Source organism: Mesoplodon mirus, assembly GCF_964341445.2.
Source record: "Mesoplodon mirus genome assembly, chromosome: 15".
NCBI lineage: Eukaryota > Metazoa > Chordata > Mammalia > Artiodactyla > Ziphiidae > Mesoplodon > Mesoplodon mirus.
Window position 1 is genome coordinate 24,583,278 of NC_138991.1, and position 18,080 is coordinate 24,601,357.

Here is an 18,080-nt window from a genome sequence, read left to right on the forward strand (position 1 = left end):
CTGTCTGTCTTCCACAGGTATCCTTTTGTGTTGCTTTAGACTGCTCCATCCAACCCCAAGTATTATTCCCAAGAGAAGACCTAGTTCTTGTTTTTTTAATAATCAGATTTCCAGTTTATACTGAGAAGCTTGTACCAGTTTTTTCTTCATTTTGGTCACTATTCCTTACCTCTCCAACCACCACCATGGTTTCTCTTTTTCAAACTACAGAGCATTCTCAAAGGACTTACAAGTTATCCTTTTTGAGACTTCCTTCTCTGTAGTGCTAGATAAAAACTTCCCTTCTATATTGCTTCGGAGAGACTAAAATATTTATTCTCTGGCCTCTCCTTTAAGTCTGTCTCTAGGCTAGTCATGTCTCACCCCTAAATGTTTCTAAGCATCAGCTCTCTATACTCTTTTCTGTATTCTATTTCTGTATAAGCCCATCCATTCTCACAGCTTCAAATGTCACTGTTTCATTGCTCTTATGAGTCTACTTTCTCTCTCTACTCTTACCTCTAAACTCGTGCTTTAACAACACCCGTAAAGCTGTCCCCTCACTGAGATTTTCTACTTGGTTGCCTGATAGTCACCTTAAACTCAGCAGATTCTTTACACTTCACAACTTCTCCATGTTTCATAACATGGTAAACATTCTTCCTTTATATTTCGTTTTCTAATCAAGTCCTATTTCTACCTTTGGAACTTCTCTAGCATTTCTCTCTTCTTTTCCATCCGTATTTTATCTCCTAAGATCAGGTTCTTATCATTGCTCTAATCATTCTTCCTATTTCCAGGCTCTTCCATCTGCATGCTATACCTTACTATCAAATCTTCCTAAAAGGCAGCTTCAGCAAGTTCACCTGTCTTCAAAAAGTTCCCATAGCTTCCAAAACCCTAAGAAATGTCCAAATTCTTTTGGTCTGGCTTTTAAAGTCTTGAGCTGGTTCCACACACTGTATCCAGAACTGCCTATTTAATTCTTTAATTCTTTAATTCTGTCTCTCTCTTCTCCAGCTGAAACAGACTTAGGGATCACAACTTCGATCCTCTCGTGGTACTTGCATAGTGCTGGTGTTAAAGAAAGACTTGAATTTACTCATTTAGTCACAAAATAAATATTCTTAAGGTCATTCATTTCAAAATAACATACAATTTAATCAGTGATTATTATGTGACAGGCACTGTACTAGGCACTAGAAATAAAAAGATGAAGATATGGATCTATATCTCAAGGAGCTCCAGGTATAACAGGGAAAAGTGGTAAACAAGTCACTAAAATATAATACAAACAATAGTAGTGTCTCTCATAGGAGACACTGAAATGTTTGCCATATGACTCAATGAAGAAACAGATCTACATATACAGAAGACCATTATCCTACTGAGTTAAAACGTGGGGTCTAGCCTAAGAGTTAAAAACTTCTACAGATAAGGATTATAAAGTGATTTAAAAGTTGATACAAATCCAGGTTAACTGTGTCAAGAAAATATACTTGTCTTTGTTATTTGATACACTGTATACACATTAACATAACAGCAGTGTGATAAACAATTTTCTTTATAGGAAAAGTGATCCTGTAGTCATACCCATGAGGTCAGCAAATCCTCCAACTGGCAATCGGCAGGTTCCAGTAACAAACTGCAAAAGTCTCATTCTCTTCTCATTATCGATTTCTTTAACAAACTGTTAAAAGCACATTTAAAGAGATACATAGGTCATATGTGATGTTCAGAATACTAAACAAGAAAGAAAAAAATCATTTCAAATCTTAACCAAACTCCCAGTGTCAGATGCACTGGAAAATAACTGAACCCACCACTGTGGATGGTAGAGCTTCTCCATGTTTGTCAAAAGCCCTATCAACCCTCCCCTATACCAATCCTAGTACCACATCCTTATAGGGAAACAGAAAAAGGAGAGTGCCCTGGGCCCAAGAGCTCCTTACTCATGCAGTCTCAAGATCAGCTCTTCTAGGGCACCCCTCCTTTTCCCTCTAGATCTGCCTGTCCTATAGAAATTCATGTGGTTATTACAAAGGACACAGAGGTTGAGTCAGAACAGACTTTTTGGTTTTATGAACAAATGAAATCAAGCTCATAAATTCTGACCAAGATACATCCCAGTAATGTTCTTCCCTCAGCGTTCTTTATGTTTTGGTGTAGCTATGTGTTGCCAGAATTATGTGGCTTTTAACTCCTACAATTCTGACTCAAAACATTAAGTGTCTAGAGAATGCTTTCTAGCCTGTAGCACAAGAATTTTGTCTCAGCCAAATTTTTTTTGGTAAAGAATTTTTATCCTCCTGTACTAATTGTATTTGTTACAGAAGCCCAGTCACCTCAGCTTCTTATGAATTTCTTTACATAAATTTCTTTACATAATTAGAAGGCATTAACATTTTTTTTTTACTGTGGTTAAATATACATTAACATAAAAATTTCCCATTTTAAGTGTACAATTCAATGGCATTAAGTACATTCACACTGTTGTATAACCATCACCACTATTTACAGAACTTTTTTATTGTATCAAACAAAAACTCATTTCATTAAACTTATCTCCTTGCTTCTGCCTCCCTTCTCCCCAGTCCCTGGTAACCTTTATTCTACTTTCTGTCTATAAATTTGTTTATTCTAGATACCTCATATAAGTGGAATCATACAATATTTGTCCTTTTGTGCCTGGCTGATATCACTTAGTATAATATCCTTAAGGTTCATCCATGTTGTAGCCTATGTCAGAATTCCCTTTCTTCTTAAGGTTGGACAATATTCCACTGTATGTATGTATATATATATATACATATATATATATATATACACCACATTTGGTTTATCTAATCATCTTTTGATAGACATTTTAGGTTGCTTCCACCTTTTGGCTAATGTGAATAATGCTGATATGAACATAGTTATACAAGTATCTGTTTGAGTCCCTGCTTTCAATTCTTTTGCGTATACCTAGGAGTATAATTGCTAGACCATATTAATTCTATGTTTAACGTTTTGAGGAACCACCAAACTGTTTTCCACAGTGGTGTACCATTTTATATTGCCAGCAGCAATGCAGGAGAGTTCCAATTTCTCCACATCCGCACCAAGGATGATTATTTCTTTTTTTTTTTATAAAAGCCACGTTTTAATGGGTATATGTCTCACTGTGGTTTTGATTTCCACTTCTCTAATGATTAGTGATGCTGAGCAACTTTTCATGTGCTTATAGCAGAAATTTTGTGAAGAGACACCATTATGATTCCAAACCAAGGCTCTCGCTTAAGTTACACCTTCTGAACATTAAATAATTCTTAATGAGATATGAATGATGAAAACCATACTTCAGACAGTTCTACAAAATTCCAAAAGCATTTAGATCAAATGCAGGGGAATATTATTATCTGGGGTTGTCTTATACTCTGGGCAAAGGTGCAAGGTGTGTGTTGCTTACTTGGCAATAGTCAAAGAATGCTGTTATAATCGGTATTCATTTATTGTAATGCATAGAATGGAATGAGGATCCTTAACATACTGGTACACTTTTTCTGTGACTCATTTCCATATGTGGTAAGCAATATCTACAAAAATTACGGTATGTCTTCCAAAAGAAAGAAAATGAGACAAACCTGCCAAAACCACATGATTTGTTTGCTTGTCCTAGTGTAATGACGGTAGATGGCATGTCTTTGCCAGTCATTCAAATCAATCTCTTGCATTCCACATAAAAGAACCTTTAGGGATGAAAAAGACAAATGGTTTCTTTAGGTAACTGTACAACCTATATAAAAATGCTAGGCATAGTTAAGACTAATATTAAACAACTTTCAAAAATTTAATCAGGAGGTTTTGGCTTGTAAACTGTGTATCAAGAATTTTATCTATATTACTTGTAAAAGTTGAGTTTCCATGATTGGTGTCATATATACACATATTCAGGTATACTAAGTCACTCACTGGACAGAGGTTCTAATACTTTTCTTTTTTTGGTAACACTTTATATATTTGGATAAATTATGGACTTCTTTTAACCACTGGGGATGCTTCAGAAACATACTGCCAGAATAAAAAATACTATTGCCATTGGAAAGATGGTAAAGTGAGTTGAAAACAGACACCTGAAGGCATTATTTACCAGCATGCTGCAGAGGAAAGAACAACTCATTACCTCTAATTCCTTTGCATCAAAGTACTGCAGATACTGCTGGGGAAGAATTTCATTAAAGCCCTCAAAGAAAGCTTGTGTCTGTTCTTCAACACCGCGAGACAACCTCCATTCAGCTACCATTCTGGTAAATAAATATAAAAAAAAACTATGAGGAAGTTTAGATTTTACCTTTAAATTCTGAGTATAAAAATAATTTTTAAAAACTTTATTATTATGAAAAGTGTCAAATATATATATAAGTAAAATAAATGAACCCTATGTACAGATCTCTCAGCTTCAATACCAATCTTATTTCATTATGCCCCTATCCATACCCTAGATAGCATATAATTTCATTTTAAACAAACATTTCAGTATATATTTCTATAAGATGAGGTCTCTTTTAATTTTATTTTAATTTGCATAATTTATTATGCAAAATCTCTGTAACTCAAGGTTAGTTCATCATTAACTAAGGTCTTAACCTAAAATATGCACAATGCTACGCTCAATGCTATGCTAAATGCTGGGGGAGATTCAGGGGTATAAGCTATTCCTTTCTTGAAGCAGCTTAAAGTTTTTTTTCTTTTTTTTTTTTTTTTTTCCGGTACACGGGCCTCTCACTGTTGTGGCCTCACTTGTTGCGGAGCACAGGCTCCGGACACACAGGCTCAGCAGCCATGGCTCACAGGCCCAGCTGCTCTGTGGTATGTGGGATCTTCCCGGACCGGGGAACGAACCCGTGTCCCCTGCATAGGCAGGCGGACTCTCAACCACTGCGCCACCAGGGAAGCCCTTGGTTTTTTTTTGTTTTTTCACATCTTTATTGGAGAATAATTGCTATACAATGTTGTGTTAGTTTCTGCTGTACAACTAAGTGAATCAGCTATATGTATGCATATATCCCCATACCCCCTACCTTTAAAGCCTCCCTCCCACCCTCCACCCTCCCTATCCCACCCCTCTAGGTCGTCACAAAGCATCTAGCTGATCTCCCTGTGCTACGCAGCAGCTTCCCACTAGCCATCCATTTTAAGTTTGGCAGTGTATATATGTCACTGCTACTCTCTCTCTTTGTCCCAGCTTCCCCTTCCCCCACTGTGTCCTCAGGTCCATTCTCTATGTCTGCGTCTTTATTTTTTTATTTATGTTTTTTAAAAACATAACTACAATTCTATCATCACACCAAAAAAGTGAACAATAATTCCTTTATGTCAAATATTCAGTGCTCAACTTCTACTGACTGACTCAAATTTTTGGACATATTGATTGAATCATATTAGATTTTCTTCTGATCTTCATCTACATAGATACATTAACAGAGTTAAAATCACATCAAATACAAACTTGCTTTTTTTTTTTTTTCTTTTTGCGGTATGTGGGCCTCTCACTGTTGTGGCCTCTCCCGTTGCGGAGCACAGGCTCCGGATGCGCAGGCCCAGCGGCCATGGCTCACGGGCCCAGCTGCTCCGTGGCATATGGGATCCTCCCAGACCGGGGCACGAACCCGTATCCCCTGCATCGGCAGGCGGACTCTCAACCACTGCGCCACCAGGGAGGCCCTAAACTTGCTGTTTTATTACAGAATATTTATTTTAACAATTTTAACAAGCAAACAAACATGTATTTTAGGCATTTGATTACTTCATGACAATTTCAGACAACCAAAGTCCTAAAGTTTATTAAAACTCTGAAAGTTTGGAAAATGGCAGTGTAGGTTGTATTGGACTAATCTTCCGGGTGATTATAATTATAAACACTGGGCAAATTACAGAAAACAAATGTCTGAAGGCATCAGAGAGAAACCAAAGGCAGGCAGAAGCTGGTGGGGACAAGATTCTTGGAGGAAGCTGGCACACTGGAGCAGAGCCGCATTTACCAGGCTCTTCCTTTGAGGGCACTTCCCAGCTTACAAAGAGCACAGGGAAACGAAACTCAAACTAAAAGCAACAGTATTACTGGGTTGAGGAGACATGAGGGTGGGAGCTTAAAACTGCCAAAGCAGCTACAGAAAAATCCCTGGAAGAAAGAAGACAAAGAAAAGGAGCTCCCAAATCTGCACAGAAACACACTTCAACTCCTTAGCTCACTCCTAAGTACACATGTCTAGGATGATGAAACTCCAAGGAACCCTGTGCAATGAACAACTGGAAAGCCAAAGACCCAACCAGAAATTTCAGCAGCCACCTAGGGCTGTAGAGACAGAATTAAAGCTTAATTCTCACAAGGTAATGGTAAAACACCTTGGGCTTTCCATTGTAAGGACTATGAACCATGTTCTAGGAATAAACATTATGTTTTAGGATTAAAAGCAAAATGGAAGTAGACTAGCTCTAGCAAGCTTCTGCACAATCAATGTGATCTGTCCTTAATTTAACTGCCTGTCAAAACAAAACTCAATATTTTTCAAAGGGGAGGAAAAAAAAAAGAACTCAGAGTCTCTACCATGTATCATCCACAATAAAAAATGACTACATAGGCAAAGAAGCAGGAAAATGTGACCCATAAGAGAAAAAAGTCCATAGAATAGGGCTTCCCTGGTGGCGCAGTGGTTGAGAGTCCACCTGCTGATGCAGGGGACACGGGTTTGTGCCCCAGTCCGGGAAGATCCCACATGCCGCAGAGTGGCTGGGCCCGTGAGCCATGGCCGCTGGGCCTGCGCGTCTGGAGCCTGTGCTCCGCAATGGGAGAGGCCACAACAGTGAGAGGTCCACGTACCGCAAAACAAAAAAAAAACAAAAAAAAAAAGTCCATAGAATAAGGCCAACTGATAGCCCAATGCTGAAGTTAGTAAATACTTTCTAAAAGCTATTAAAAATGTATTAACTAATTTATAGGACAAGATGGACAAAATATATGAAGAGATGAAGATTCTCAACACAGAAACTCTTGAAAGAAGCAAATGGAAATTAAAGAATATCTGAGGGCTTCCCTGGTGGTGCAGTGGTTGAGAGTCAGCCTGCCGATGCAGGGGACATGGGTTCGTGCCCCGGTCTGGAAAGATCCCACATGCTGCGGAGCGGCTGGGCCTGTGAGCCATGGCCGCTAAGCCTGCGCGTCTGGAGACTGTGCTCCAGAACGGGAGAGGCCACAACAGTGAGAGGCCTGCGTACCACAAAAAAAAAAAGAAAAGAAAAAAAAAAGAATATCTGAAATGAAAATTTAATTGGATGAACTTAAAGGCAGTGAATTCAAACGCAGATCAATCAAAATGGCCCAAACTGAAGCATAGAGAAAATGAAAAAAATATAAACAGCATCTGGGATGATATCAAAGGTTAAATATACATGTATCCGAAGTCTCTGAAGTATGGAAGAGGGAACGAAGCAAAAGGAACATCTACAGAGAAAAAGCACAAAAATATTCCCTAACTGCTGAAATGGCATCAATCAGGAGAACATAAAAGCGCATATATACAAGGCAAAATGCTAAAAAAACCTTTAGAAAATCTTTGAAAAGCCACAGAAAAAAACATACATTTCATCCAGAAAACAACAGAAACAGTGGCTCATATCATCAAAAATAGAAGACAATAACAGAATTACATTATTGAAAGAAAGTGTTTAAAAAAAAAGAGAAAAAAAACCCTATAAACCTAGAATTCTAAATCTAGTGAACATATCCTTCAAAACTGAAGATGACATACAGATGTTTTTGGATAAAAGCTGAGAGAATCTATTGCCAGCAGGCACACACTAATAGAAATGGTGAAGGAAGTTTTTAAGGCTGAGAAATGATCCCAGATGGAAAAAATGCATCTGCAGAAAGAAATGAAGAGAACCAGAAATAGTAATGTGAGTAAATATTAAAGACTATTATTCCCTAATTTCTTTTAAAATCTATTGATTGCTTAAAGCAAGAATATAGTATTATGGGGTCATAAACATAAGAAATAAAATGATAACAGCACAAATGGCTGAAATGAGATAAACAGAATTATACTATTATGAGCCTCTTATAATGTACAAGTAGCATATTAATTATAAATTATGATGTTACATATAATATTAATGTATTAGTATAATATTAATTAAAGGTGGTAAGTTAAGGATGAATATATTCATTAGAGCAGTCACTAAAAATTAAAGAGGTATAGCTAAGAGAAAACCAAAGATATATAAAAAGAAAAACTAGAAATTATTAATACAAAAGAGGGCAGGAAAGGAGGAACAAAAGAAATTGGGAAATAGAAGAAACAAATAGCAAGGTGGCAGGCTTAAGTCCAATCATATCAGTAATAACATTAAATTTAAATGTACCAATTGCAGCTAAAAGTAACGATTATCAGAATGGATAAAAGTAGTAAGACCTAAGAATATGCTGCTTTTAAGAAACATACTTTAAACAGAAAGACAAAGGATTGAAAATAAAGGATGGAGGAAAATATACCATGCAAATATTAATCATAAGAAATGTGGAGAGGATATGTTAATATTTTAAAAGTAGAAAAGCAGGCAAGAGATCCAGAAACTGGAACTCAAGAATCAGCAGCTATGTGAAATCTCACCCCCATCTGACTGAACTGGTGTTGAGAATATGTCAGTGAACTAATAACTCTTGAGACTAAAAGTATGAACTAATGCAAAGCATAAGAGACTACACTAAGAAAACCATCTTTTTACTTAAAAATTTTACCTGATCTTCAAATATTCCCCACAAAAATATCTGCATATAAATTTGAGATTCTTTTCAATGCCATGATGTTACATGGCATAGTAGTTACAGAATTGGTATTTAAAAAAGTGATCCAGGGCTTCCCTGGTGGCGCAGTGGTTGCGAGTCCGCCTGCTGAAGCAGGGGACACAGGTTTGTGCCCTGGTCCGGGAAGATCCCACATGCCTCGGAGCAGCTAGGCCCGTGAGCCATGGCCGCTGAGCCTGAACGTCCGGAGCCTGTGCTGGCCACAACAGTGAAAGGCCTGCATACCACAAAAAAAAAAAAAAAAAAAAAAAGTGATCCAGCACTGCTTCTAGCCTTAAAACTCCCACTTCTGGAGAAAAACTGAAAGTTCTATATGACCAAAATTCTTTTCTAGTACTTTATAAATCTTCCTATTTCTGGTTAAATTGAAATATATCAGAAAGGGGGGGATTAAACTCATTAGCATCCACTAGACTAATTCTTCGTAAGGTTTACAGTTTGAATTAACCTGCAGGATAGTCCCTCTACCTTGCTGCCTCCACAAGAATCTGTCTTAACTGTTCTCTTAAGGGTTATCATAACTTACTAGCCACAACATCTGCTAAAGATTCTTCATTTTCCTTGGCTTCTGAAATGCAGGAGATGGCAGATGGGGTACCAATTCTGCCTGACAGCATCACGCACCATGGCAACTCTTCTCTATTTACGATTTGTGACTTGTGCTTTCCAGCCTCTGTATCTCTGCATATAACTTTTGCTCTTATTTCTACATAACTGAATCCTTCCCAACCATCAAGGCTCAAATTAAATACCATCAGATTCTTGCTCCATGATTATAGCTAGATGAAAGGATGTCTCCCATAGCACTTTTCTTGTTCCTCTCTCAATGTACTTACAAGGTAGGACGTGGTGTATTGCATCCTTAATAATACATGAGCAGTTCTCATAATAATTAGTATAAAGGCAAATATTATTTTTTGACATACTGTCCACTAGTATTACTAAGCAATTATCAGCGTACTATACAGTCCAACAGAAAGGCTAAAAACTATGTCAAAAGGAGCATTCTCTCTTACCTGATATATTCCTCTTTATTTTCTTCTGTTACAAGAATATTGCCACCATTGGGTTTCAAATCATGACTCTTGATTTCACCTAAAATTTCTTTATCGACGGAAAAATACATTTCCAAACCACATTCCTCAATATTGTTTTCTCTGCCCAAATGAAAGTAAAATCGTTACACTAATTCAGTCATGTAAGAGTTTTTTTTTTAACTAAAGGACTATGTTCTTAAATAACTATTGTTAAACTGTAACATCGGAATTAACAACAAAACTGGAACATTATGCTCTAAAATCACATTTTTGCCTAAGATATTTCTATAAAATTTATCATATTGAATAATGAGACAGGTTTAATGTAAACCATTTAAATTCAGTAAACCAATTACATGCTTACAGTCTGAATACATTACCAACACAACAATGATAAATTAAAAGGAAACAAACTTACTTAACCCAGATGAGAGAATTGTAAAATTCTGGATCAATAGATTCTAAATCCTTGAGTCCAACTGGTTTGTTCAAGATACGCTTATAGAATGGCAAAGAAAAACCTGTGTCTATGAATTTCCCATGGAACAGAGCCTATGCAAGAAGAAAACAATACCATTTAAGATATTTTGTATCTTATAAGATATAAAAGATTTTATATCTTATATCTCACTGTATTTCAGAATGTTTTTGTTTTTTGAATGAAGAACTCATCTAACAAACAAAACAAACTCCCCTGTCATATGATCTATTATGGAATATTTCTGGGAAAAGGGCAGATATAACAAGCCCAATCTTAGACATATCTTAATGATGAGAAAATTTCAAATGAGAAAGTTAAAGAAACAATGCTTTAGTATGGCTGAATTAGCAAAGTAAATACAATTCTCCACTTGCACTTACCATAGCAATAAACCTGCCAATAAAACGAAAATATTTCAGGTGATCTGGATTGATGTAAGAAGCGGGGTTTATCTGCAAGCAGTAATTATCCTTCCCTGCATATTCAAACAGGCAATACATTGGGTTCAACACCTCATGTGACAAAAGAAAGAACCATTCTCTGAAATCAAAAGAAAATTTAGGATGAAAAATCTTGTAAGTAACCATACCAATAAATCAAAGAGCAGTTCTATAAAGTTCTCAGGAATCTATACTCTTCTGATGGTGATATTTCTCTAGTCTCATATTGATTTTCACTGCTTCTGTACAAACTGACATCTATTGTACAGAGATATTTACACACTGCATACTTCAAAGAATCTAAGACATCATTGACTTTAAAGACAACATTATTTGATGAACCACTAAAAAATTTTTTCCAATTGTAATACACATCTCAGTTTCAGAGATGTTAAAATATGAAAAATTTAGTCTTAGAATCAGTGAAATACTATACATAGGCAAGTTTAAAATTCACTGTTGAACCATGTGGTTAGAACAGCTGAAACAAGTCTAACATTATTCCATCCATTACAAAGCCCCTCAGTGATGCTCATTAAGTTCCACTGCTCTCTAAATCTTAGATAAATACGAAAAACCTTCCAATTTCACAGAGGCAATAAAGCACTTAATTCAAGCTACTCATTCATTAAGAAAATACTGAGAAGCTCTAATTCAAATGCTGTGGAAATACCAACCAACACTAACGTAAGATTATAGTTATTAACTATGTAACTTGGGTGAAGGTCTGGCAGAACAGTAGGCAGAGTGAATCTGGGTCAATATATGTGGTATCAGCTCGTGCCTGAGATTTCCTTTCTTGTTGGTTTATGGCCTCTGGTAGTAATCCTGCTTGTATTTTAATACTGCTAGTTAGTTTTCTAGTTAAGAATGAATGATTGCCCTCCTGAATTATCTTTACCTAATACAAAATAAAATGTTTCTATTCATATTTGTTATTTACCTGTGATTACTTCATACGTTTGAAATGTGAGCTTTGAAACAAAACCTAAGTAAAAATCCCTCAAATGTAGCCACCAGTTAGTGACCCCACAAAGACTCAGGGTCTGAACTAGGATATTAATAAACAGTATTTCTACTCTTCACAATAATCCCAGAGAAGTAGATATGATCATTCTTATTTTAGAGATGAAGATATTTGCCCCAAGCTATACTACTGAGTGCAGAAAAAGGATTCAAATCCAGTCCTGACTACGAAGTCCTTGGCTTTCCATACTGCCACCACTATGCAAATTTTTAACCTGGTATGATATACTGTTATGGAATAAGCAAAGCAAATTTCTGCTTGAGTCTATCTTCTAGGGGTTTGATTAGAAGCTCCAATATTAAGAAAGAAGAATTTATAATTTCAACTCCTATTTTATACAGCTTTCTATATTTTCAAAACATATATTAATCTCAGTTGGGAACTGAATGACTATTATCTCTATCAGGAATCTGTGATGGGGAAAGTGACCTGAACACTATAGGGCCTTGTATGTTCTGTGGAACAGATATGAGGTGGTGGACTGAACACTGGCTTCTTGTTTGATGATGTAAAGCTTGCAACCAGGCTCTACAACTTAGTTATGTGTCTTTGGTGAGTCCCTAAACCTCATTATTACCTGCAAAATTCTCTCACAGAGTTATCCTGAGGATTAAAGGAGTGGTGTGGGTGAAATCAACTAGCAGTACCTTAGAAAGTGCTGAATTAATGTTTCTTGAAATTTTATAACTGCAACATTAATAAAGGTACAAAAATTTGCTATATTTCATTTTCCTGAAACAGAAAATTGAGAAAATAATACTTGCAAGCAAAGTGTAATGATACCTTTGAAGGAAAGGAACTAAGTTCTGAGTATTCATATTATCACTACCTTGCTACACCTCCATAATCTAAACCTTCTTCTCCTGGAAAAATCACCCACAAACGTCTTCGCAGATCTTGGGGACTGAAGCTCATTATCTACCAAAAAAAAAAAAAAAAGAGGAAGTAAAAGAATCGGTAAAAGTAGAAACACCTTATACCACTCACTTCCAGGTTAGAAATCTCCTGCATTATAAGTAACTTAAATTCCCCATGACATAGAATGGTGTCTGTGGTTTGGTCAACACCACACATATAGAAAATACATTAAAATTTCATAATGTTTTATAAATTATACATATCTATATTTCTGTATATTTTATACATATATAATTTTCTTTTAAATGATCCTACTACTGACAAAGTTCCTTCTCTCATTTGCTTAGAGCAGAGTAACTGTGACCATGAGCAGAGCTTAGGTCCTTTTTAGTTTGGGTAGGTTTGGGTTTGTTATATAGCCAAAAGGTACACATAATAACTAACTGGCTAACTTGGAAATGAAAAACAGAGGCTGCAGATAAAATATAGTTAATTTGAAAACTCATTCTCAGTGGAAACCTGGAAAAACTACTCAAATTTTGTATTCTACTACAGTGGCTAATAAGATCATCTTCATATTTGAAGGACAGTACCATTACTGAGTTACAATGAAGAGGTCATTTGGGTTCTTGCTTTTTACAAGTATTTAATTACTTGCCCAAAATTGGGCCTGTAGAAGATTACAAACATTAATTACTCTTAGGAAAAAAAATGACAGGGCCTGGAGAGAATAAAGTCCATACAATGATTCTATTTCATGAAAGGATAAGAATGAACAATCACATTTAAATATCCAGAGAGGCTCAGTAAGTGACCTGCTTATGCTAGGGCTCTTTCAGTTCCCACACTTTCATGAATTCATATCCCACTCAAACAAGAAAATGCCAGATGTAACAAAAAAATCAGTACTTATGACAAGTATTCTACAACACTATAGGCTAGAAATATAGCAACTCAAATGAGAAATGTTATAAGTTAAAATTATCCTTTTTGTTCATTTCTTGTTCCTTCTGGCTATTCCTTGTCCCTGTGGCTGCTCCCCAAACCGCAAGGCTGTCCCTGATCTCGCTTGCTGTCCCCCCGGAAAAAAAAAACCTTGAAATCATACCTTTTACCAAATGCCTAATATGAAGGAAAAAAAGAAATGTTTCTCCTGCAATTTCCCCCATAAGCAGTTGTGCTGTGTCAAGAAAAACACTTACTACCCCAAACAACTTTATCCAAATGCTATGAAGAAAATCTGATGCTAATTTTGCTATACGTCACTCTTCCAAAGCAATCAAGTTTTTCTCTTTTTATTTCACATTTATTGGATGGATGTAGCGTTTAGGGTGACAATTTTAAAAAAACGTTTTAGCACCATCTGGTCTGTCATTCTGCGAAAGTCTTTAGGTATCAATAGCTAAAGGGACATTTACTCATGTTCGCATCTTTTCAGCACTGCTATCGGCAAGTTATGCTCCAAGAAACTGGCCCACCAGAGACTGACTACTCAGTGACTGCATAGTAAAATAGGTAATCACGGGGTAGAGAATGGCCTTGGAGCCTTGCTTACATCAGATCAAGAGAATGACTCATAATTCTCTAAGTGGCCTTAGTCAAGCTCTGCTCCTAAAAAAATATCTGCTCCTACTTAGCAGGATGCCAACTGGCATTTCCCTTCAATGTTAATAACTGAAGTCCCATTAGTAAAGAATATATATAATTGTTTCTGAAAGTAAGTAGACAGCTATTGTCAACTATCTCAGACAATCTCTTTTCCCTTTGCATTCGGTTTAACACTTCTCAAAGCTGTAGCTACCAAAATTATCATAAGGGTTTGATAATAAAGAATCACAACCACATCTGGCCATAAAACAAGGACGCACTGGATGTTTGCATATTAAGACATTTTTTTCCACTGGTCATTTTAATATATCAAAATCACTTAATACTTAGCTGTAATTGGTTGGTAAACAAAGTTGTAAAATAAAGGTAAGTAGTAAATTAACTCAGGTTCTGAGGACAGCTAAAACATTTGTTGACTACTCCTGAAAACATTATTTTTAGATATTGTCATCAATGACCAATTACATTTTTTACTACATAAAAAATTCTTTAAATTATAGGAGTAAATATGATTATAAAAATGCAAGCAATACAGAAGTATAAAAACAAAGTCTTGGGCTTCCCTCGTGGCGCAGTGGTTGAGAGTCCGCCTGCCGATGCAGGGGACGTGGGTTCGTGCCCCGGTCTGGGAAGATCCCACATGGCACGGAGCAGCTGGGCCCGAGAACCATTGCCACTGAGCCTGCGCATCCGGAGCCTGTGCTCCGCAGCAGGAGGGGCCACAACAGTGAGAGGCCCGCGTATCGCAAAAAAAAAACCAAAAAACAAAACAAAGTCTTCTCCTCTCTTTTTCTATCTGTATCCAGTATGTTCATATAGTACTTCCAGACTTTTGTCTACCAAAAGCCTATTTTTTTACTTAAATATCTATTTCAAATCAAACACTGAGCTTAGAAATGGAAACCTGAAACTAATACTAAGTTACTCTGACATTTCAAAAGCACAGAACATACACATACACAAAACACACACACAAAGCTATCTGCATTTTCCTAAATTTTAAGTACTAAGGTAGCTGGCAATGAGATTAGACTTAAAAAATTCAAGGACTCCATCTCAAAAAGTTCCAAAGTGTTTGAACTGCTAGCACCAAAAGGTTTTGGGCTGGAAGCCAGGGGGCAAACCATTAAGTGGATGAAACAGTACCTGCTGAAAGGAATCCTCAAACAATGTTTTTCTTGTCACTGTAATCTTTATGTGCTGTGGCATGGCCAGTTGCTGAAATATAAGAATGTCTTAAGTCAACTCTCACCATTAAAATGGCCTATCAAAAAACCAAAAGGGTAAAATTTTACTTACTTTTTTGCTTACAGTAACAAGTAGACTATGAATATGAACTTTTATTTAATAATGTTTAACCATGCATTTGTGAGTATTCATGCTAATTATAGATCATCTGATACATAAGAAACAGAAGAAAGCAAGATGTCGTAGGCACAGTGATTACTTAATGAGTCAAACAAATCTTTAAATTTTCAAAAAGGTAATTCAAATTCTTTTTGCTTGCACAGGCCCAGTACAAGAGTTTGAAGTTTAAAAATATTCATCATAGTAACACTTTGACTAGTCCATTAATTTTATTTAGACCCCATAAAGAAATCATTAATTCAGTAAACATTTATAATACATCAGAAATAACTAATCACGTCTGTTATTAAACATACTCTGAATATAACCATATATATGTACTAATGTATCTATCAAAGTGATACATATGTACGGATCTATCAACGTCATTTATATCAATCAAATGCTAGATATGAAAGGAGCTGGTTATAATTTACACATCAGAAATGTTTTAACTCATTTGTTTGAAGATTTCTCCAATCTAAAAATAATGAGTACTGGAATGAGTAGCAATGTTTCCTTATTCAAATGGTTTCAAATTTATTCTTCTGGACAAGAGAAACCATAAATTATCTAAGGGATAAATCTATTTCTTTGACCTAAAAATAGGAGAAAAATTTCAATGCCTCCATTTTACCTCTTTTTCTACAAGTTAATTATTTTCACAATCACTGACTGTGTAAGCAACATAATAAAAGGAGTACAGAAATACAGTCCCAATACTAACCTGACACCAGAACCGGAAATACTGAACCTTTGCCTTGAAGTCCCGTACATAGGCTATCTGGGGTCCATTGTCTCTGAGGAAGAATGTTAATATGACATATATAGCTTCTTGTAAGATAAAATATCGAAGGAAAACACAATACCACACTCCCTAAGAACTCAATAGTCAAATACAAAAATGCCCTAGTACAGCATACTCCTAACACCACTTTAAAAAAAAAAAAATTCCCATGACTATTTTTAAGTAAGAAACAGAAATAAACTTTGATCTTTTTAAAGCCCTTGTTGTGAGATTCTCTCTTACATACAGCCAAATATAACAGGACTAGGTAAAGGAGGTTCTGTCTGAGAATGGTGTCTATTCTTGAATCCATTCTCTCCTTTGTCCTTAACAGAATCTTGAGATTTACTTGGGCAGACTACATTTCCCAGTTTTTCTCTTTTTTTCTCTCAAGTTTACTAGGGGTTACCACTATTATTAAATTTTTGAAGACCCAACTTGTAGCTTTGATTTTTCTGTTCTTTCATTTCCATTTCACTGGCTTCTGCTTTTACGCTTATTTTGTATTTAATTAACTTTTCTATTTCTAGCTTCTTAAGGTGGAAGCAGGGATCAATGATTTTACACCCTATTTTCTAATCTAGTCCTTTAAAGCAATTAAGTCTTCCTCCAAGACTACTTTTGTTAAACCCCACAAATTGTGATATTTTGCTTTTATTATCATAAAGTAAAAAAAATTTCCTTATTTCTAGTGAGGCACTTCTTTGAGCCATGGATTATTCAGTATTATGCTATTTAAGTCTCACTGGACTATTTTTTAATGATGGAGAGAAATATACTTCTGTTTCATACAAGCCTCTATTGTTTTGGGGTTTTCTGCTATATGTGCCCAAACTTAATTGTAACTAAGATTAATGATACAACAGTATCTATTTGTAATTTATTACATATCTAATTTCATTAATACCTAATTGGCCTGAATTCCTAGTTTCTGTTTGAAACATGAAAGTTTAATTTTATATTTTCTGCATATTAAAAAAAGTAACGACGGGCTTCCCTGGTGGCGCAGTGGTTGAGAGTCCGCCTGCCGATGCAGGGGACACGGGTTTGTGCCCCGGTCTGGGAAGATCCCACATGCCGCAGAGCGGCTAGGCCCGTGAGCCATGGCCGCTGAGCCTGCGCGTCCGGAGCCTGTGCTCCGCAACGGGAGAGGCCACAACAGTGAGAGGCCCGCGTACCGCAAAAAAAAAAGTAACGAGAGTCAGCAATGTCCTGAAATTAAAGCCAGACAAAGGTGCTACATGAAAACAAAACTGCATTGTACAAATGAAACAATATTGTATGTCGAGTACAACTTAATTAAAATAAAAAAATTAAAAAGTATGTTTATAATGTGCTTAACAAAATTAAAAAGAGAAAAACTACAGACCAATCTGTCTTATGAACATAGATGCAAGAATCCTAAAAAAAAATACTAGTAAATTGAATTCAGGAGTATATTAAAAGGATTAACATTTTAATCCTTTTGACCAAGTGGAACTTATCTCTGGAATGCAAGGATGATTTAACACATGAAAAGTCAATGTAATACACCACACATTAATAAGGGGGAAAAAACCACACGATCATCTCAAATGATGCAAAAAAGCATTCAACAAAATTCAATATCCTTTTATGATAAAAAACATTCAACCAACTAGAAGGAAACCAACTCAACATAATAAAAGCTAT

General features: G+C 36.0%; 2 protein-coding genes across 3 annotated transcripts in view; one reads left to right on the forward strand and one right to left on the reverse strand.

The window, feature by feature from the left end:
- PIGU (phosphatidylinositol glycan anchor biosynthesis class U) overlaps positions 1–18,080 on the forward strand; it is a 240,873-nt gene that overhangs the window by 150,589 nt on the left and 72,204 nt on the right. The gene's annotated exons all lie outside the window — the stretch shown is intronic.
- The window catches only part of ITCH (itchy E3 ubiquitin protein ligase), a 123,713-nt gene that overhangs the window by 8,024 nt on the left and 97,609 nt on the right, over positions 1–18,080 (reverse strand). For both annotated transcript variants that reach the window (XM_082644639.1, XM_082644640.1), the window contains 9 exons: positions 16,350–16,422; positions 15,422–15,493; positions 12,639–12,727; positions 10,723–10,882; positions 10,280–10,413; positions 9,841–9,981; positions 4,145–4,265; positions 3,606–3,710; positions 1,573–1,669 (listed from right to left, as the gene is read on the reverse strand). In XM_082644639.1, the coding sequence (XP_082500765.1) occupies positions 1,573–1,669; positions 3,606–3,710; positions 4,145–4,265; positions 9,841–9,981; positions 10,280–10,413; positions 10,723–10,882; positions 12,639–12,727; positions 15,422–15,493; positions 16,350–16,422 (992 nt within the window). The remainder of the gene's footprint in view (positions 1–1,572; positions 1,670–3,605; positions 3,711–4,144; positions 4,266–9,840; positions 9,982–10,279; positions 10,414–10,722; positions 10,883–12,638; positions 12,728–15,421; positions 15,494–16,349; positions 16,423–18,080) is intronic.